Source organism: Sphaeramia orbicularis, chromosome 17 (genome assembly GCF_902148855.1).
Source record: "Sphaeramia orbicularis chromosome 17, fSphaOr1.1, whole genome shotgun sequence".
NCBI lineage: Eukaryota > Metazoa > Chordata > Actinopteri > Kurtiformes > Apogonidae > Sphaeramia > Sphaeramia orbicularis.
The window spans coordinates 42,250,847-42,273,159 of NC_043973.1; the positions used below are offsets into that span (position 1 = coordinate 42,250,847).

Sequence of the window (22,313 nt, forward strand, 5' to 3'; positions counted from 1 at the left end):
AGTGTGATGAGATGTTTTGACTAGAAATGACAAAAATACACTTGGTAAGATTTATATTTTTTCCAGTGCGCGCACACACACACACACACACACACACACACACACACACACACACAGGGAGATACTCACTTGGAAAGCCTTGTTTAAATGGTCATATGAAGACACACATGCACATAAACACCCTCAGCACACTCTAGAAATTTCAGGTACTCCACTTGAGTGTTTTCATTTCATGGAGTTAAGTACTTGAACCCACGACATCTCATAGGCCAGTGTACTTTGTACTTCAGTTTTCATGTTACAGTCTTTCACACGTATCCTGTCCACTGAAAAATATTTAAAAAAAACAAAACAGTATTTCTAAATGTGCTGATTTTGAATGTTTATGATTAATTTAACTCCAGTGTTCCAGTGTTACTTTATCCGTTGAGAAATTCTCTTCATTCTGACGTTGAATAAACTCCTGAATTCGGTGTTCCAAATGTGAAAACAAGCCTCTTTTTCTGAGTTCATGAAAAGTTAACTTCTTCGCAGAGATGTGTCGAACATTTGATGATCTTAAACAACCCAACTGCTTATAGAAGTAGATCAAATGAGCTAAAATTTAAACATCAGCAGTAAATACAACATGCAGCAGTAATATGAATCCAAAGCATCATATGTAATATTCTCACAGGACAGTGAAGCTGCAAACATAAGATGATCTAATAGAATATAGTGGTTCAAATCTTCAACAGCGTCTTCAACATCTGTAGGATCATGTAGTTGCGTGATCTTACATAATTTCACCATCTTGCAAATACACTTTCTCACAGGGGAAATTAATTTGGAAAGCAGAGCGTGTATTGGTTCTGGCTCTATTGTAGCAACACATACAGTACATGAATCCTGAACATTTGCATTTACTGTAGTTTAGTTTTAAAGCGCTATTGTTCTCGTTTAGAAGCAACAAATTTTCAGACAATGTAAATTTTCCTGTTTTGTGTATTTTATCTTTAACCCCTAAAGACCTAAACATCCATCACTAACTAAAAGCATCTACTGTTTAACCCTTTATTGGGCAAGTGACTATTTTTGGTAATTTCCGCAAACATTAAATATGGGGCCAATCCCTTGCCTTAGTGAGGTCAAGAAGTATGTTGGATTTTATGAAGCTGTAAATAGTGAATATTAGGGATTTTTGTTAGTTTATGACCTTATAACAGTTGTTTTATTGCAGGTGTTTACTTTTTAGCAAGAGCCACTTGGATGTTTAATGGCAAGAGGAGGTAGATGACTATGTCTAATAACACACTAAGGATGAAATTTTGAGTTTCAGAGTATTTCAATGAGTGCCCTATAAAGGATTAACACCTGTTGATCCACTAATTCTATCAATCCATGTAAATAATTGGTGTAAAATACAGTTTGTCATCTTTTCACGGTCATCAGATATGACCTATTTGGACGTTCAGAGGCTCCGTAGTGAACGTGGAAACAGTGTCATCTTCTGCAACATTGATTCACCAGTAAAACCCATAGAGTTTGAGAAATGATAGTGGATGGAGACACATAGTTTATGTTCAGTTAATGATATATTTTATTGACAGTCACTTTTTTTTGCAGTTTTCTCTGTTTTTGATATAATAACCCTTAAATATAATCTCATCATGATGATTAAAGCACATAATCAGATAATTAAATATAGGAAAATACTTAATTTTCACTGAAAAAATGCAAAATATAGAAGATAATATTATGATATGGTGATCAAACACTTAAGAAAGGTCAAATACAGAGAAAAATTCATTTGGGAACTGACACAAAAGTAGCACTGGGGTTTTATGGGTTAACTTAGTGAGTTAGTTAATTTAGTTTTATTTTCAGCAACTTTAAACTGAGCTTTTATGAACACCTACATGATCAGTGGATTAAATACAGAAAAAGACCTGATTTATTCTGATAAAATCCAAAATACAGAGAATAATATTAAAATAAATGGCGATAAATCACTTAAGAATGATTAGATATAGATAAAATTTCATTTGGGAACTGACACAAAAGTAGCACTGGGCCTTTATGGGTTAACTCATTGACTTAGTTTAGTTTTATTTCGAGCACATAGAATCATCAGGTAACAAAGAACCATACAACATGGTCAAACTAAATTTTTTGGTGCTCGAAGAGGACTCATTACCTCCGCCAAGGAGGTTATGTTTTTGCCAGGGTTTGTTTGTTTGTCTGTTTGTTTGTTTGTTTGTTTGTCTGTCCGTTAGTGTGCAACATAACTCAAAAAGTTATGGACAGATTTGGATGAAATTTTCAGGGTTTGTTGGAAATGGGATAAGGAAGAAATGATTAAATTTTGGTGGTGATCGGAGGTGGGGGGGCCCACGCGGGGGGGCCACTGATCGTTAGTGTGCAACATAACTCAAAAAGTTATGGACAGATTTGGATGAAATTTTCAGGGTTTGTTGGAAATGGGATGAGGAAGAAATGATTAAATTTTGGTGGTGATCGGGGGTGGGGGGGCCCATGGGGGGGGGGGGCACTGATCGTTAATGTGCAACATAACTCAAAAAGTTATGGACAGATTTGGATGAAATTTTCAGGGTTTGTTGGAAATGGGATAAGGAAGAAATGATAAAATTTTGGTGGTGATCGGGGGTGGGGTGGGCCCATGGGGGGGGCCACTGATCAGTCTTGGCGGAGGTCTGCGCTCTCCGAGTGCCTCTAGTTTCTAACTGAAATTAGAAATACTACATATAACTCCTTTAACTGAAAAGCTGCCACCTTAGTGGAGGGTGGGTGGGTGGGTGGGGGTATTCAGTTGGTCACTTTCTGCAACTTCACCGCTACTTGCCACTGACCATTCCACACTCAGCCAACTTAAGTTTTAAGTAAATGCAGAACTTTTCACAGTGTTGCAAGTACTTTGACTTAAGTAAAGGGTCTTCTTCTGCAGTTGAGACTGTTATCTCAGTGGTAGGTAAGCTGGCTATGAGGCAAGGTTTCATTTCAAAGAAGCTCTCTGAACCTGTACGGGCCCTGTCCCAAATTAATTTTGCTGCCATATTCCCTGATCAGGCTCTTTCTTCAGACAAGTCTCTGAATTTGTGGGCCTGCTCCAAATCGATTGGCTGACCCTCTTACCTCTGCCCTTTTTGACACTTCCAGGCTGATTTGAAAGAGCTGGCTCAGTCCCAGCTCCCCACGGTACCTCCATCTAACCTTGTTGAGAAATTTGGTTGGCCGTTTCAGCATGTGGTTGTCTTAAATGCCTCTGTTTCTTTTGAAGTTGCCACACATAGAAGATGAATAGTTTCCCCTCCTCCACAGGCTTGCAGTGAAGATTGGGGGATATTCTCAAACCTGCCTGCATGCCCTTGCAAACTCCCCCTGATGTTTTTGGAGAATTGAACCATGCTGCCAATCGTGACGCTCAGCGGTGGCCTGCTGTGGCTTCGTGCACCTTTTGGCATTTTGCTTGAGCTGCTAGCCAAATTGCTACAGTTTGTAATTTTTCCTGCTACTGTAACCTCACCCCCATTTCTGACTCACACAAACACAAGCGACCACACACACATGCATTTTGTGGGGGGAAAAAAACATCCACATTCATTAGGCTAATGCACAGCTGTAAAAAAAAAAACAGATTTTCCTGGTGTTTTTATGATTTATTGTGCAGAAGGAATGTGAAATTGTGTATATGGAGTATTAGTTATTTAAGTGATTTAGAGGTTGGCACAGAGTACTTTTCCTCCTCGCTTCATGATTTATGGTTATTGCAAAAATGTGAAATTGAGTATATGAGTATAAGCATATTACCTTATGATAATATAAGTAATTGAAGAGATTTAGGAGTCTGGGGAGGCTGGGTGTTGCTTGCACAACGGGAGCCCGTGAAAATAGAAATGGCAGCTTATCAGACTGAAAATCACTTTTCAAGCAGAGGTGACACATCAGTAAATTTGGGTTTTGTGGCCAGTGCCTTCATATTGTTTGGTTCTTGATATATTAGATGGTATATCAGGGGGATATGAAATGTAGGAGTTATGAGATGTCATATTATTCAAGTTAAGCGGATGTGAAATATGGTGATAGCCAGTTGTGTTATAATATTGTTTGGATATTTTGCAGACTGACAGGTGGCTGAAAGATATTCTAAAGCTGTGCCACCTCTACCTCTACAGCCATAAAATATCCATAACCATTTTATCTGGATAAGTGCATTTTCCTTATTATACTTTTCTATTAATCTTGGAGGAACAGATAAGGGTGAGAGGTCTGCCTTAAATGGATTTGGTTTCCTTAGGCTGGGCACTCTTGCTCCAGAATGACTCTAAGCAGTGCTTTCAATCAGCGCTGCCACCACTCACTGTGGTAATGATGGCCGGGGCTTCATTAAGACGCTCGTTAAGTCCCCTCGTTAAGCTGCAGGGCCGTTAAGACTTTGATTGTTAATGGCTCTTCGTTAATGAGAGTGAGGAACCGGGCTCCCCTGGTGGTCCTGACCAGCCGGGTGTTTTGGCCAATTGGCCCCAGTTGTCCACAGCATAAGATGGAGGTTGAGAGCAAGTCTAAACTAAGGTTCAGAATGAAATGTAAGCACTTTCAAGGGGTTCTAAGCACTGATGTTTCAAAGTCTCAACAACAGGAGGAAGTGGTGGACTAGAACACGCTTAAAACCCAAACCACCAACGAATCAATGCTATTGTTAGAGCCATTTTTTGTGCTTCAGTTAAAAATTCATATTTATATTTATATTTGATTTCTTATTAATAATTTATGCATATTATATGAATGTTGAGTAATAATAGCATCGGGCTTGACATCATTGTGTGATGCAATCCTATTGGCTGCTAAGATTATTAAAAATGTAAAGAAAGAGAAGCGGAACCGGAAGCCTGGAGCCCAGGAGCATCACAGTCTTTTGACCATCATGTAATTCAATTTAGGAATTTATCTTTTGTTTGTATAAATTTAAGTTTTAAGTAAAGACAAGAAACAGAAAAGTTGGATTCCACTGATATGTGTCGCATACAGAAGAACTCTGAGGTTCACGGCTAGTGCGTTAAGCAGCACTGGCAGCTATGAATCCACAGAATGCATCACTCACTGAATAAAATAAAAAGCTCATTGTTTACACACATCTGTATTACGGTATCATCAAGTTTTCTTCTTCAAACTCAAATTCATAGATGCTTATTTTGACAGTCGTGTCTTATAATCGTCATTTGCTGCATCAGCTGATAGTTTACATTATAGCTCTGTTAGCTTAGCCACAATAAAACCACAAATTACCCCTATTTTCTGTTCAATAGCTGCACTAAAGATCTGTTTTCCTCACTATGGGAGACCAGCAGAATTACTCACTCCTCCCTCTAGTGGTCATATAAAACCCCTAGCCTGTTGCTGTAAATATATTCATGTCACAACTCTACAATCCAGTATATTGGCATCTGTGGTAGAACTTCATAGCTCTTCATTCTAAATACTGACGATAATAGAGTGTAGGGTAATGAGAGTGCTAATTGTTTTGTTTGTTTTTTTAATATTGGAAAGTAAAAATGCTGCTTATAGCCTGTAGACCTGCACAGCTGCTCTGGTTACGGACCAAAGCAAGTGATTTGACCCCAGATTAAGGTCCTGCTCAGTCTGAACTGCGCTCAGTAAGTATAAAACAAGGGACAAGAAAAAGCGGAACAATTCTATTTGTACTGATTACTCTGCAGCTTGGCTCCCTGAATATGATACATAGGAGGAAAAGTTTGAGTGTCTTGCTCCGCCGTGCCGTGCCACAGTGTGTGAATATTTATTTGAGCTATGAAGACGGATCTGATCACAAGCTGTCAGTGGAGATTGATTCTGAAATTGATGTAAGGGCTATTAGTCAATACATCTCAGACACATATACTGTGTTTGAGCTGATATAACCAGGTCTCAGTCCAGCCATAAATATCCATTCCAACTGCTCTGCAAGCCTTAGTGTGAACCTAGAGTCAAGAGGATAGGAAACGCTGAAAAATTAACTTGTCTCTGTTCAGAAAATGGAATGTGTGAGCTCACACTGAAGGTCAAGTGTATAACTTCAGAGCATAGTATTCCATATAATGTGTTTTTATTAGTGTATAATCACCTTGACTGTGTGTTCACTGAACACAAAAAAAATAAAAAAAAACAAAAATAAAAATTTGTATATATAGTGTAATTTAATGCAAAAGTTTATTTATCTATAGTATTGTTCAACTTTAACGTCTGTCATTAAGATTCAGATGGACTGATATGAGTTAGGAGATTTTTTTTTTTCTTCCATGAAGGAATAAGACCTTTTTGCAAATATACATGTCAAGTTTTTGTGTGTGAGTATATGCAAATTTTTGTAAGAAATTTAAAATATCTAACATTTTCATGGCCTGCTTTGAAAGTCACTTGTGCCAACTTTTGAAAAAATTGCAGCATAAACATGGAAACTGTGGTGTAGTAAATTAGCAGTATCTCCTTAATTCATTATATGGTGCTTGGCTACAGAAACACCCTCTCAAGAAGAAAGGAAAGTATTGGTGTAGTTTCATAAGTGTATTCTGATCACTCACACTGTGCTCCTCTGTGGTTTCTGTAGTTCTTTTTGATTCTGCAGTTTGAACTGTCAATAAAGTAAAGTGATCTTGTGAAGGTGAAGTGTTGCTTAACTTTTGACTTTATGCCAATTTTAGCTTTCAGCTTTCAGACTTTATGAACTTATGATTGCTTTCTTAGCTATAAACAACCTTGTCAACATCGGCACTTATCGTTTACCCCCTGGGAAGCTGGCGTATCCATGCTATTTCCTCCCTTGAAAAATGGCGATCTTCAAAGTAAATGAACATTTCGATTCACAGTATCCATTCTCATTTCATTTAGCAAATGTGCTTAGCTGTTGCCACGCAACAATGCTTTTCCTGAGTTAAACCCACACCCCCTCCCCAGCTGGCTCTACACTCTTCTCTCAGTCTTAAGTCACAATGTCACACTTTCTTGCAAGCGGGGGCTAATTTAGCACTCCTTTTTGGACACAGTTGGCATTCGATCCACGTAGGTGCAGGGTAATGAGATTGAATCTTGATGTGCTGAGCACATCCTGCTGGCGTGCCTCTCTTGCTGGGGACAGAGGACAGTGTGGAGCCCTCCCTGATATTACCTCTCCCTGCATGAGAGGACGCCGGTCGCTCTGCTGCTCTGCCATCCTGCCAAGCACTGATCCAATAAGGCTCAACACAAGGCTGGGATCGATACGGCATGTCCCACTGCCATGCACCCCACTCCTCGCCCTCATGCACACCTATTAGTTAGGGAATAATTGATTGGCCTACTGTTCATTATTCTTTTGATTTGGTGCTTTCATTAAATAACTGGGGCCTATATGTGTGCAGACTAGTAAGCTCTTACTATCCACAGCTGCTAAGAAGTGAATAGAGGCTTTAGAGTGAGCAGGAGAGCATGTGTTCTGGATATCATTGAGATTAGGGAGATCCTAGTTCATAACTGCTATGCTTCAGGAATAGAGAGATGAGCTACATCCACACAATAGGAGGAAAGTATGTGAGAGAGGAAAGTATTGTGTCTACTTCTTTTGTCTGCCTCTGTTTAAATTCATTATGTCCTGGAGGCATGCAGAGGATAATCTGCTTGTTTTGTCTTCATCGCCTGTCTCGAAAAAACAAACTTAATTTTTAACTGGTGTTTACTCTTGTCTTTCTTTCCCACCCTTTATGTTCCTGTCTATCCTCGCCTCCCACAATCTCCTGTCTAATTCCATCCATTTCCTCTTCCCTGCTTCCATTTTTGCCTGCCTTTTTTTCCCTCCACACCCATATCCCTGTCTCATGTAGCTCCACACCGACATGGACAGGAATGATGGACGCACAAAGTATGTGCTGCGAGGCGAGGGGGCTGGCTCTGTCTTTGTGATAGACGAGAAGACGGGGAACATCCACGTCACCAAGCCACTGGACCGTGAGGAGAAGGACGAGTACCGTCTCATTGCCACGGCCACCGACAGACAGACGGACCGAGCCCTGGAGCCCTCGTCACAGTTCATAATTCGGGTGCAGGACATCAACGACAATCCACCTGTCTTTGAACAAGGCCCTTATATCGCCACCGTGCCTGAAATGGAAAACATAGGTAAGAGAAGCAGCATGGTTTGGATTAGGATTCGTTTACTGCCAAGGGGGATAGAGGATGTACTATTTAGTTTAGAACTTTTGATTTACAGTTTTCAATTATTGTGTCCTTGTAACACCAAAAACTGTATTCCGCACACAAACTAATTTTAACTACTAGCACTTGGAGTTGCTGTAGATACATTCCAATATTGGCTTTGGACTGAAGATCGACATAATATTGTAGCACAAACAGATCTACGGAGATATCCAATGGCATGAATGTACTGCAACACAACTACTACTACTACTGGCTAACTCAACGTGTCACAGGAAAACAAGTCTGTTTTTTACTTGCTTCATAATTGCTGCCATTTAAATGACAAACATGCCACATTAGCTGTTAACAACTAACATTAAAGGGTAAAATATGTAACATTTTTGACATGTATAGTAATTATCCTCCTCAGTCACCCTTGCTGTCCTTGTGGAAGGGTATGGTGGTGTATTTACCTGCAGAGACGCTGCCTTCTGGCTCTATTTTCCTATATTCCTCGTCTTGCTGTCTTTGGGATGTTTATGGCTGTGGACCTTTGGGCGGTGAATTTATACCTGCACTGAACAGGGTGTGCAGGTGGAATTCTATAAAAAATGTAGGTTACTCTGTTTACATCTTCTCTCTCTGCTTCAGTCTTAATAATAATATGCTGCAGGTCTGGATGACAAACAAAACACAGAACAGGAAACATATGCAGGCTTAGAGAAACCTGTCAAGCACAGATATAAGGAAGAGCACTGGTTTTGGCCAGGTTTATTTGGGTTTAACCCTTTATATGGCACTCAGAAATACTCTGAAATTCCAAGTTTCAACCTTAGTGTGTTATTGGAGGACATAGCAAGACTTTATTATTTTTGGAAAATGTTTCACATTTTTTCATTGTTATGTAGAAAATCATGGTCAATGAAGTTACCATATTTGGTTCCTTTCTCATGAGTGAAAAAAATCCAATAAGTAAATATAAAAAAAATACAAGAAAAACACAGGGAAGGTGAAAGCAACATGTATTTTAGAACATTAGAACAACATAAGTGTTGATCCAGACCCCTGTCCACATCCACATGATCCCTTTGAACATCATTCCTTACATTAGTACCATTACTTCATGGTACCTAACAAAGCAGGTACACTCACTGTTCATACAGAGGTGGACCTTGCCGACCCTGTAGACCACATTGGACCCACTGTCCTCACTGTAACTGTTGCTGTCATTCTATTGCAATGTATGCAGAAATTACCAAAAAATAGTCACTTGCCTGATAAAGGGTTAAGAACACAACCGCTGTGAAATGCTTAGAAAAGAAAGTTTCATTTCATTACTCTCTCTACCTCATTTGTTGAAGGGAGATGGAGTTGGAGCTGTTAATTCTGAGATGTAACTTAACAGGAGTCCAAAATTAAAGCTTGCGTGCCTTGAACTGAAGGTTTATTTGGGTTAACCCTTTATCAGGCACTCATAAAAATACTTTGAAATTCCAAATTTAAACTCAGTGTGTTATTGGAGGACATAGGAAGACTTTATTACTTTTGGAAAATGTTTCAAAATTTGTCATTGTTTTGTAGAAAATCAAGGTCAGTGAAATTACCATATTTGGTTCCTTACCTGGAAGAAAAAAAAAATCCAATAAGTAAATGTAAAAAAAAAAAAAAAAGAAAAAAAAAATACAAGAAAAACACATGTAAGGTGAAAGGAACATGTATTTTAGAACATTAGACCTACATAAGTGCTGATCCAGACCCCTGTCCACATCCACATGATCCCTTTGAACATCATTCCTTACATTAGTACCATTACTTCATGGTACCTAACAAAGCAGGTACACTCACTGTTCATGCAGAGGTGGACCTTACAGACCCTGGAGACCACATTGGACCCACTGTCCTCACTGTAACTGTTGCTGTAATTCTATTGTAACCAAGTAATACCAAAAATAGTCACTTGCCTGATAAAGGGTTAAGAACACAACCGCTGTGAAATGATTAGAAAAGAAAGTTTCATTTCATTACTCTTTCTACCTCATTTGTTGAAGGGAGATGGAGTTGGAGCTGTTAATTCTGTGGTGCAACTTAACAGGAGTCCAAAATTAAAGCTTGCATGCCCTCAGCTGGGCAGTATTTGGGTTTAACCCTTTATATGGTACTCATAAAAATACTTTGAAATTCCAAATTTTAACCTTAGTGTGTTATTGGAGGACATAGCAAGATTTAATTACTTTTGGAAAATGCGTCAAAATTTTTCATTGTTATGTAGTAAATCAAGGTCAGTGAAGTTACCATATTTGTTTCCTTACCTGTAAGTGAAAAAAAAATCCAATCAGTAAATGTAAAAAAATACAAGATAAACACATGTAAGGTGAAAGGAACATGTATTTTAGAACATTAGAACATGACTTTTAGAACACTAAACCGACATAAGTGCTGATCCAGACACCTGTCCACATCCACATGATCCCTTTGAACATCATTCCTAACATTAGTACCATTACTTCATGGTACCTAACAAAGCAGGTACACTCACTGTTCATGCAGAGGTGGACCTTACAGACCCTGGAGACCACATTGGACCTGAGATTATTGACTCACTGTCCACACTGTAACTGTTGCTGCCATTCTGTTGCAACCAAATAATACCAAAAATAGTCACTTGCCCGATAAAGGGTTAAGAACACAACCGTTGTGAAATGATTTTAAGAGAAAGTTTCATTTCACTACTCTCTCTACATCATTTGTTGGAGGGAGATGGAGTTGGAGCTGTTAATTCTGAGATGTAACTTAACAGGAGTCCAAAATTAAAGCTTGCATGCCCTGAGCTGATGTTGTCTGTTTATGAGGCAAAAGGGGGATAGATATTTTGTTTAATTTCCAACTTTACATCACAGAGTTTAAAAACCCTTGTCCTTCCTTGTGCAATCAAAAAAACTGCATTCTGTACAAATACTGGTTTTAAGCACAGGACTGCTGCTTGCTGTCTTTTGGCTGGCATCTGACTTGCTCCATAACCAACAGTAAGTCAATTTAGTGTGTCTGTCTCATGCTCATACCAAGAATAAATTGCTAAAACAATGCCATCTGCCATCCACACACTAGTGAACAGTAAAATCCTTCATCACAAAATGACAATTGAGTCCAATCTTCGGTCCACAACTGAGCAGACATGAGAAAATCAGTGTTGTAGTTTAACCAAGTAACCTTTGTATAAAGCTGAACATGAGGCAACATAATGAAAATTCTACATTCATGAGACATCCTGGCCGAGGCAGACGCAAATCAAATCTGGCCTGTAATCACTGTCCTGCGATCATTTTTATTGGTAAAAAATAATCTCAATAGTAAGGATAAGAAGTACATTCTGTATATAAACCGTGTCTATGCCTCATAGGTTTCCTGTTTAATCAGACTAAAGTACCACTAGCCAGTCAGTACTGTCAAGCTCCAGAATGATGGATGTCCCTGTTGATCACAGCTAGAGAGTATGTTTTATTATTTCTGTCTCACAGGGGTGAGTTGTCTGCAGGCATTTCACTCAACACTGTCGAATTGGACTGTCTGTATGACAAACCCTTTGCAAGAAAAATGTGAAAAACTGAATAAAGTATAAAATATTAATTAATGGCGTTTGAATGAAAGAAGTGAAATTGTAAAACCACACATAACTACCGAGATTAACTGAAACATAATATGAGAATCTTTTGAAGTGAGACATGAACTAATCGTTGAAATACAATGCATATTAATGTAGCCGTAGATGCTGGGGTGTTTGACATCTGCAGCAATAAAGGAACCATCATACAACACAGGATTGCCACTGCTGCCTGGGTGGGTTTTGCATTCCATTATCATTTTGTACGCGGCCTTTTTAGGTGCAATGAATTTGAAATGGGTTTTGTATCATGGAAAAAATCTGCAGCACTTTACGAGGTTCAGTAGGTTATAATGCATGCATTCTTTTTCTTCCAACCTGATGGCAGACTGGGGGAGGATTTATTTTCAACTGAAGATGAGAACCGAATACTTCATCTAATATCAAAACATCATTGAAGAGTTTTCTGTTGGTGATGAAAAGGAATTCAGAATCCTGACTGACTCTCCTCCAAAGGGATCGATTGAATTGCTTACATTTACATTGCATTTTTTCAGTGTGCTTTTTTTTTGTCCTGCAACAAAATTATTTTGATCCTTATTTGTTTTGAAGGTACATTATTGACATACATATGACAAGATGCTCGCTGGCAAATTCACAACTCCAGCAAGACAAAATAGAGGATTATGCAATGCATGTACAGACAGTACATTATTAATCTGCAATGAAAAACACTGCATAGTAGATTCTCATCTTCTCATCAGTGGTAAGGTTTTTGCTTTGTAGTATACACAGAATTTGAGGGTTTTTCTGATTAATTGAAGAGGCACATGCTCAGAGGGTCTATAGTTGAGTCTTGACAGTTTCTTTTTATTGAGCCGGCCAATAATTGTATTCAAAACAAGCAACATCTTATGCCTTGAGCGGTTTCTAAATTATAGCACTTAATGGGCTGAAAAATAATTAAGTAAAAACAGAGATTAACCTGCTCTAGGTCTAATAAATGAACAACTCAGTGATGCATGTCCATATGATATGTTAATAAGAGGCCTTTTTGATCCGAGCTGTGTTTCTTCTTAGAGTTTTCAGTTTTTCAAAGTCAAATGAGCTCCTAGAACCTCTTTGCAAACACTTTGCTGTGTTAGAAATTCTGGCTGGCAGGTGCAGGGAGGGGGGAAAATGGAATATTCCCATCTGCACTGTTCCAACAGAGCTTTGTGTCCGTGTAGCACAAGTCAGAATACAAGGATCTGGGGAGTCCTGGGTGCCCTTTTCGGACACCTACATTGAGTTTCTAAAGGGCCTTCAGTACGGTTACAAGCTAAAAGTGGCACACAGTGAAGGACGTTTGTTCTGCTATAATTCTTTTATATGTAGGTCACATGCTTTACCTCCCTTCAGTTTCCTATATCAGTCCATTTTGGTGTTAACCCTGTAACGCCAAACATATTATACTGTATTTGGTACATGAGTTCTGAAGCTCTCTACATGATCAGTGTGATAGTTTTTTCTTGAAAACCTGATGTATACAATTAGATACACGTAATACACCGATAATCCACCAGGGGGGAGGAATTCGTTCACCAGAGGCCTTTCCAGTGACACTACAAGATTGTTACCTCTGCCAAGGAGGGGCGGAGGTTATGTTTTCATCAGGGTTTGTCTGTCTGTCTGTCTGTTTGTCTATTAGCAAGATAAGCTTAAAAGTTATGGACAGATTTGAATAAAATTTTCAGGAAATATTGATACTGCCACATGGAATAAATGATAAAATTTTGGTGGTGATGGGGGGTGCTTTTCTAGTTATTAACGAGGATGGAGGAAGAACTTTGGCAATTTTGAAAAGCAATTGCCAATTTGTTAGACATTTTTGTGTTATATTATGTTTTTGTTTGTTCAAAAATAATAATATTTGAGCATTGAGACCCGATGTATCAAATATGATACAAAATTGAAACTCATACATGGAAATTTATATTCAGAAAAAAAATGTTTGGGTTGTTCAGAAGGACCAAGAAAGGCTCCAGTTTCAAAGAACTGGAATTTTCTGTCAATGATTTAGTGTTTCAGGCTTTACAGGGTTAAATATGCTTTGTTTGCGGAAGTAAGTACATATATAGAGCTAAGCCAGCATTTCTAAACCACACAAATGGTAAATTACTGTTAAAATATAATATAAGTTTAACATTTTACAATGTCCAATAGATGAGTTTTCTTCATTTCTTTTCAGCGGCGAGCAGGTCAGGCAGTTCTGTTCAATTTTATTCCTCTTTTTAGCATGAAATTGCATCTGTTTCCGGCTGCTCGAGCCAGACAGAGGAAATATCACGGCTGGACTTTGCCAATATGCGTACACAGACCTCTCCAAAATGTAAAATCAAAATACAATTTAAATGCAATGCAGGCTCAGTATGTAATGGCTTAGATTAATGGTTGATCTTTAATAACACTGTCACAGTATCTGCCTGTAGGATGTATGGAACCCTTCTGTTCTCTGATTAAATACCTGTGGAGGTTATTCAGCAGTGGGAATGATACAGTGCTATACATATGCTCAATCTACAGTCTCTAATTTAGAAGTTGTGCAGGTTGTAATTATGAACTGGTCAAATAGTGTGGATTATTATAACATCAGGAGCTCATATTATAGTCACACAAATGCATTAAATACATTTCTCACCACAGCGTTAGCAGCTGTGGCACATCATTGCTGGTTTAAATGTAGCGCACAGATGTGAATATCAGAATACAATATTGTCCTTTTCACATACAAAAGAGAGTAATAGGAGAAATAGATTTCATTGTGTAACACCAGAAGAAGACATAATGTTCCTATTAGTGTTGCTGCTTATTCATATTCCAGTTGTGTATAGAGTGATGCTGCTTTGGGACGCTGCTGCTTCCAGACAAGTTTCCTCTCGGCTCATTAGGAAACTGTTTGCTGCCTTTAAAACAGGATGAGAAACTAGTGTGATTGGCCATAAGTGAAACCTTCCGTGACTCCACCTGTGAATAATATATTCCTCCGATTAATTATGTATTCACCCAACTTCTCATACTCTTTGTGCTGTTCTACACTAGGTTTGTGTTGGTACTAACTAAATCACAAGAATTGCTCGGTCACATCCACCTGCACTGCCGCCCCAAGTTAGTGCATCTGCCAAAGCAAATTCATATCTTAGTCTATGAAGCAATACACTGTGAAATGCTCTTACTGTCGCAGAATTGTAGATTTTTCAGAATGAGCAAATTCAGCCAAGACTCCTTGTAGGAAAGAAAAAGTGGGTTTCCGGGACAAACACCTTGAAAACACTTGGAAGAACATCAAACTGTAAATCTGAAGGTACATGATGAAGTTTCTGTTTGAACATTGTCTTGTTATTTTCTCATATTGATGTACAGCATATCAGATGTTTACTTCCCAAAACAACTGTGGAACTGTTTTCAGCCACAGCGAAGTGAAGCTGTGTGTTGTATATTGTACACTACATACAAAACACAGAAATTATCATTAGAGTTTGATGTAACAGCTCTCAGATGAACAAAAAATCCAACGTAACCATTTTATCAACTTTAACATTATCTTACTCTTTGGAAAAAAAAAAATCATTTTCATTTCATTGTCATTTAAACAGCTGTGACATGTCACAGCCGCAGTGACCTGATAATATTTCTATGACCACAGAAAGATCATGCACAATGTGAGAAGAGTGTTCAGAATTGAAATGAAATGAAAGGTAAGGGCAGGGGTAGCTGGGGGTTTTACACTCATATTGCACTGAGATGTTGGAGTGACAATAATTGTTGGAGATTGTAATTCAGAGCACGACTTCAGAGTGCCTGTAGGAAACAGTTTGTATGTACAAAAAGTACTCTAATCTCCATTTAAACTCAGCTCTGCCCCTTGAAAATGGGTTCTACTTTGAGGTGCACTCTTGCCTTTTAAAAGCACAGAGCAATGCATTCAGGAAAACTTTCAAATTTACCCCAAGAAGTGGATATTATTTTAAATATTTCACTTCTAAACTGGTTACTTTAGAAAGTTCAGCAAATTGGCCTGAGGTCCATGCCATCTGCCTCCTAATTTTTTTTTTCCAAACATCAAGGTCCCTCTTGCACTGAATTGTTTAATTCAGATTAGAATAATGACCCTGCCAGCAGTCTGCCGGGGTGAGCCCCAAGGAGAGGGGTGATGGAGATGAGCACTATTTAGTAATTCTATCAGCTGCCTTATGAGTTCCTGCTGCTTATAGCAGCTCAGTCCTCAGATTGAGTTGTTCAGTCAATCATGGGTTCAATATTTACTTGACGATTCAATATTTACTTGACGATTCAATATTTGCCAAGGTGCTTTGAAGCACGCACAACTGAAGCGATAGTGCAGCTATGAGGATCCTGCGAATGGTTTGTTACATGATAGATTTAAGGCTGAGGGTAGGGGAGAGGGAGGTGTTGGTGTCTAATCTACAGCAATGAGACACTGATGCTAGGTGTGCTGGAACTGAGCCAGTTCCCCTCTTGTGTCTGCAAAGTGTTTTGTGTTGGTTTCACCCGACTGCGTATAAACATCTTGCCAGATGTGTATCTGCATTCTGGGAGAATGACTCACATTTAAAGTTTAACCTTGAGCATAAATATTGAAACCTAATATAAACTAGGGAGCAATTCCTATTGCTTTTCCCAGGAGGAGAAATGTCTTATAGTAAGAACATGCGTTCCAGATGGGTGCATGGCACTGTGAATATTTGATCCTTGTGGATTGTGTCTGTCTGTAGTTGACTGGCAGCCTGCATACCAATACATTTCTCCGCTTTGCACTTGTTGCATCAACCTCAGAGCCAAGCTGTTTGATCCCAGAGTCTGATTAGTTTTCAGTGCTGTCAAAAGAAACATTTCTCTCTACTTATCTATGCATATGCTCCTGCACTTATCTACAACACCAATAGTGAAAAAATCCTAAAACATAAAGAGATTTCAAGCACAGATGCTTTGTAGTCTGCATCAGTCTGAGAGCATAACTGCTTCAGTTAGTGAATGCTTTGAAATAAAGACAGAAATTAAAGATAGTGCTGTAGAGAAAATGCCTTCAATTGAGGAAAAAAAAATCATATAATAATAATAATAATAATAATAATTATAATTATAATAATAATAATAATAATATAATAATAATAATAATAATAATAATAATAATAATAATAATAATAATATTGTGGTTCCAAGTCTCCACTCTGCCTAATGCTTGGTCTCTGTTACTCACTTTGTCTATGTGGTACACTAACCGCTGTACATTGGTTCGGGGGCAGTACATTCTGTAGAGTGGAGCTCAGTGTGGTTCAGCCTGTATCTGCGCTATACAAGTGCTGACACATGTCAATCTCTGTGCGAGTTTGGAACGTCACTGCAAATTAAACTTCTCTGTGAAGAAAGTGGTTTCCCAAAATTTAGTTTTTAATTTGTCTGTCTCCGCACTATCCTCAATCATTTGTAATATTTTGCAGCTGTGAGTATCTCTGCTTTTGTACTGATTTGTGTGATAATAGTCCCCCTGAAGAGCACTTTGGAAAGATTTATTTGAAATCTTGTATTTAAAGTAGACAATGATAGCACATTAGACCACTTCATCAGAGAACACTATCATACGTTACAGGTGGTTTTATCACCAAATTCTAGAGTTTAACAATTGTTTCATTCTGTCTAAGCTTTGTTTTATTATTGTTTTTGTGATGTAGTTATGTTCCCAAACATTAAGACCAGATCTTTAAAGGAGATTTTTAAAAAAATCCTAAATATGGATTTTCCACCAAAATCTATAAAGGGTGATGTAGATCTGGGTCATCAACTTAACCCAAAATAACTTTTAATAACTTTCAATCCACTAATCCTGTCTATACACAAATATGAAATCCAGGTAAAATGCATTTTCTCATCTTTTCATGGTCATCAGATATGACCCATTTGGACATTCAGAGGTTCTGTAGTGAACGTGGAAACACTGTCATCTTCTGCAACATTAATTCACCAGTAAAAACTATGTAGTTTGATAAATGATAGTAGTTGTAGATGTTAGTTAACACTATACTTTGCTGAAAAGGCCTCTTTGTTCTGATATAATAACTTTTATATTATCTTTTGTAAAAATCTACATGGTCTGTAAATTAAATATAGCAAAATAAAAGATTGTCATGGGAAAAAAATGCAGAGGATAAATAATGATAAATAACTTAGGGATGGAGAAATCCTCACAAAAATATACTAAGAGGCATTAAAAATGCAACAGGTACTAATGTACAAAATTTAACATTTAAAACTGAATATCACAAAAACAACTAAATGTAGTGACGAAGGCAATAGTTCCTCATTTCATGCAGTAGTATGGCGAATTCTAGTTAATGTGTTCATGTGGTGAAAACATTAGTTTGATACATTACCCACTTGCAGATTAATCCACTTAATTAATAATCTTTTTTTTTTTTTTTTTTTTTTTTTTTTTTTTACAATTTCCTGCTATTCCACTGCCTATGAAAAGTCTGGCTTCAAATGCAAAGGTTTCTCCAAAGTCCCAATGCCACAACTAACACAAGCAGGGATCAAACGATGGGCATGTTGATCACTGAAGAGTCGCTGCACAGTTTGAGGTGCATCCTGCAAGAAGCACTCTTGGCTGAGTGGGATCGAATTCCACAGAGACAGACTGACACTCTGGTGACTTCAATGCCACCAAGAATACAGGCACTATTGGGAGAAAATGGTGGACACACACCTTATCACACTGGTTCTCAACCTTTTTTGGCTTGTGACCTCATTTTAACATCACAAATTTCTGGCAACCCTAGACATTCAAAACGGTGCCATTTTTTTTTTTGCTAAAATTCATTTGTTGTTGATCATGTAATAGTTTGCTCTACTATGTTTCAAATAAACATTTATTTTAGATGACATTTAGTTTATATAATGTATGTTATTATGGACGGAGGCAGTAAAGCCAGGTGTAGATTACTGCACAAAGTGAGAATTTTATTTTCCTTGGTCAGGATATGTACAGTCAGTCCAGCTTGGATTTACAAGGCTGACAATTAATACTGACCAAACAATAACTCAAACTATGAATTATGAAAGAGCTGCAGCATCTGAAACCGACCACAATGAACATTTGAAAGATAAACAGAACCACAGTGCTTCAGTTTCAGCTTCACAGTTTGTCATGTCTTATGTGTTGTGACTGTCTCTCTCAACTCACCATATATTTTTTATTAGTACGTTTTTATTTTCATTATTATTTCATTATCAATTACTACAAATTTCAGGCGACCCCATTTGAATTCCAGGCTGAATTCCCAAGGTTGAAAAACACAGCCTTATCGAGAATGTACAAACTGTAGGATCCAGAAGGAATGTATTCCTTCTAACGTACAGTTATTGATGCCTGAAAAGTGTTACTAACCTTGTCCATATAATGTATTATGACATTTTGCAATTGATTTAATGCTAATTCTAATAAAGTTTAAGAAAACTTTACATTGTTCTAGGTCTTTAAGGATTAAATAATTGGATTAAACCGTGAAAAAGAGTAGCCTATATATACACATAAGAGCATACAGAGGTTTTCATATAGGAATTACAGTTTCCCACTTGGGATTAATAGTAAAGGTAAAGTCTTTCTCACTCCTCTGGGTTTTTTTTAACTCTCAAAATAGCCTTGGTGCAATATTTTTTTACATCTGCCATCTGTCACTTACTTCTCTGATTCTTAATGATCCCATTCACCACTACCTATAACACACACTCCCTCCACCTATCTTTTCCATAGTGATACTGTCATGGCTTTGATCAGAAATAAAGCAGCAGCTGGTCCCTCATATTCCCCTGTTCCCACATAACTGTATGACTCCAGTCCCAGAGGAGGGGGAGTTATTCCCCCTCCACTATGGTTAAATATGGATTTGTAGGAATAGACCATATATAAAACATGTTTACTGTATTTCATATGTTTTCATTTTTTTGGCGACAATTTTCAAATTCTTCCCTCACAAATTGCCAATCCACGAGCCGTAGAAAGGAGATTTGAGAGCAAGCGGTGGGAGAAGGAGGTAGTTGAAGAGACAGACGGTCCGATTGAGAGAAGGGGCAAAAGGGAATTGGAGACGGAGATGAAGAGAAATGAAGTGAGACAGAGGGAGTCTGAGGTGGGCGGATGAAGGGGGGTGGGGGGGTGAGCTGCGGGATAGAAGAGGCAGAGGGTGTCTGGGTGAATGTGTGTGGGGGGGGTTTGAGAATGAAGTATTTGTCACACTGCCGTCTGAAAGAGATTGAAAAGGAACAGGAAAGAAGAGTGGTGGTTGTCTTGATATAAAGCTCCGGTGACCTTAAAATGCAGTTGTATTGTGTCCTCTTAGCTTCAGCTCTGCTCTGTTCACACCGCTTTTATTCCCTTTGTACCCTCTCTGATGTGTTACCTTTCTCTCATTTCTTTCCCTTTTTATTCTTTACTCTATTCTTCCTGTCCTTGCTCTACACTCCTCCTCTCATTGCCTTATTCTGTGTCTTCTTTCTCTCTACAGGCACGTCTATAATCCAGGTGACAGCGACAGATGCTGATGACCCAACTTATGGGAACAGCGCCAAGCTAGTGTACACACTGGTGCAGGGCCAGCACTATTTCTCTGTTGATCCCCAGACAGGTGAGTGTGTTCATGTTTATGTCTGTGTGTGTGTCCATCGTAATGCTGTTAATTACTCGCACGCGGGTGGGGAAATGTAAAAGATACGCAGATGTCGAAAAAGCAAATACACTTATGCTGCAGAAAGGCAAATACACTCAAGATGTTGAAGAGCAAACATGCACACTGTAAGAAACAAACAAATGAAATCACTCATGAATGATGGAAGATACACATAGAACAATGCAAAATGTATGTGCGTGTGTGGGTGTGCAGTTGGACACACACTACACTACACTACACTACACTACACTACACCCAGGTGTGCACAAACATTCAAACACAGCTTGTGCTCATATCCCAGAATGTATAGGACTGCAGGCACAGAAGACAAAACACGCCTCTGTGTCTTCCCCCTCCCCTCCCACACTCTCACGATCAAACTAACACTTTGCCCCTTCGTGCATCCCCCGTTCTCTTGTCACACTTAGTCATCCATCTTCTCCTCTTCCCCTTTTCCCTCATGTACCCTCTTAACTACCCAACTCTCCAACACACACAGTCGTGTCTCTCTATCTTTGTGCATACACTCCCTGGCTCTTTACTCGAACTTTAACCTAACTAGATGGCTGGAGAGTCAGGTGGAGAGTCGGCTTGTAACCGAAGGGTTGCCAGTTCGATTCCCTGGACTGGCGAAGAGTTGTTGGCTGTTGTGCCCTTGAGCAAGGCACTTAACCCCCCCCCCATTTGCTCCCCGGGCACCTGACATGGTGAGCCCACTGCTCCTAGCATGCAGTGTGTGATTCATGATCTAGTGATGGGCTAAAGGCAGAAGACAAATTTCAGTGTGTGGTGCATGTTTACATGTATGACAAACTACTACTGACAAAATAAAGATTCTGTACTATTCAATTAAAGTCTTACCCCTAGAATGTTCTGAGGGTGAACCACAGTGTCCCCACAATGCCAAAATGCCCTCCCAAATATAGACAGCTATGCTGCGTTCCAGGCAACCCGTAACTCGTGTTTCTCCAACCTTCAGCTGGTGAAAAGGCACTGGAACGTAAGTCAAACCTGTGACTTCTCACCCATGAACTCGTACTAGATCGATGTACACCCAATTCCGAGTTCTGACGTCGCATAGCAATGGCAGCCCCCGTGGATACTGTGTTTATGCAAATTGTTTATTAAAACAAGGTATTGCTCTGACATTATTTATCTGAAAATGTTCTGCGTAATCAGCAGCTACTCTAGCATTAGCTAGTTTTCAGTCCATTGAGTGCAAGAAGAAATTAATACCAAATATGTATCCAAACATACAAATAACATAACATAAAAGGTATAACAGCTTCTCTTGCCTTATGCATCATTTTTACTCCTCTGTTTCCCTCAAATAAGCAAAGAGCAAACACCTTTGGCGATAGAAATGAGTGTAAATGAGCATAACGTAAGGTCCGCCATGCTGGTTTGTTTATATCTAGCTACTACAATTCCTTGCACTCAAACAGTTTGGCATGACCTGCCTGGAATGTTGCAAAGTTGTGAGTCGTGGTTTGAAGTCGTGACTCATGGGCTCAAAAAACGGCCTGGATCACAGCATAAATACTGCAAACACAACAATACAAAGAGAACATTGCATTGACTCACACTCAGTTCATGGAGACTTAAGCCACAACATGCTTCACCAAAGGGCAAGGGCCTCAGCTCCAAAATGAAGCCACAGTTTCAGAGCTCAGGTTGGCACCAGAAAATACTAAAAATACTAAGTCAGGTTTTTTTTTTCCAGCAGTCATTTTGATGTCATCTGTTTTATTCTGAACTTCTAACAGGTGATGTGGCTGAAGTACCTGAAAGGAGTGATATTTTAGCTTTTTGAAAATGGAATTATGCAT

At 38.7% G+C, this 22,313-nt stretch overlaps 1 protein-coding gene across 3 annotated transcripts in view; it reads left to right on the forward strand.

Annotated features, from left to right (window-relative positions):
* The window catches only part of cdh24b (cadherin 24, type 2b), a 239,742-nt gene that overhangs the window by 107,060 nt on the left and 110,369 nt on the right, over window positions 1–22,313 (forward strand). For all 3 annotated transcript variants that reach the window (XM_030160285.1, XM_030160286.1, XM_030160287.1), the window contains exons 3-4: window positions 7,851–8,145; window positions 20,323–20,442. In XM_030160285.1, the coding sequence (XP_030016145.1) occupies window positions 7,851–8,145; window positions 20,323–20,442 (415 nt within the window). The remainder of the gene's footprint in view (window positions 1–7,850; window positions 8,146–20,322; window positions 20,443–22,313) is intronic.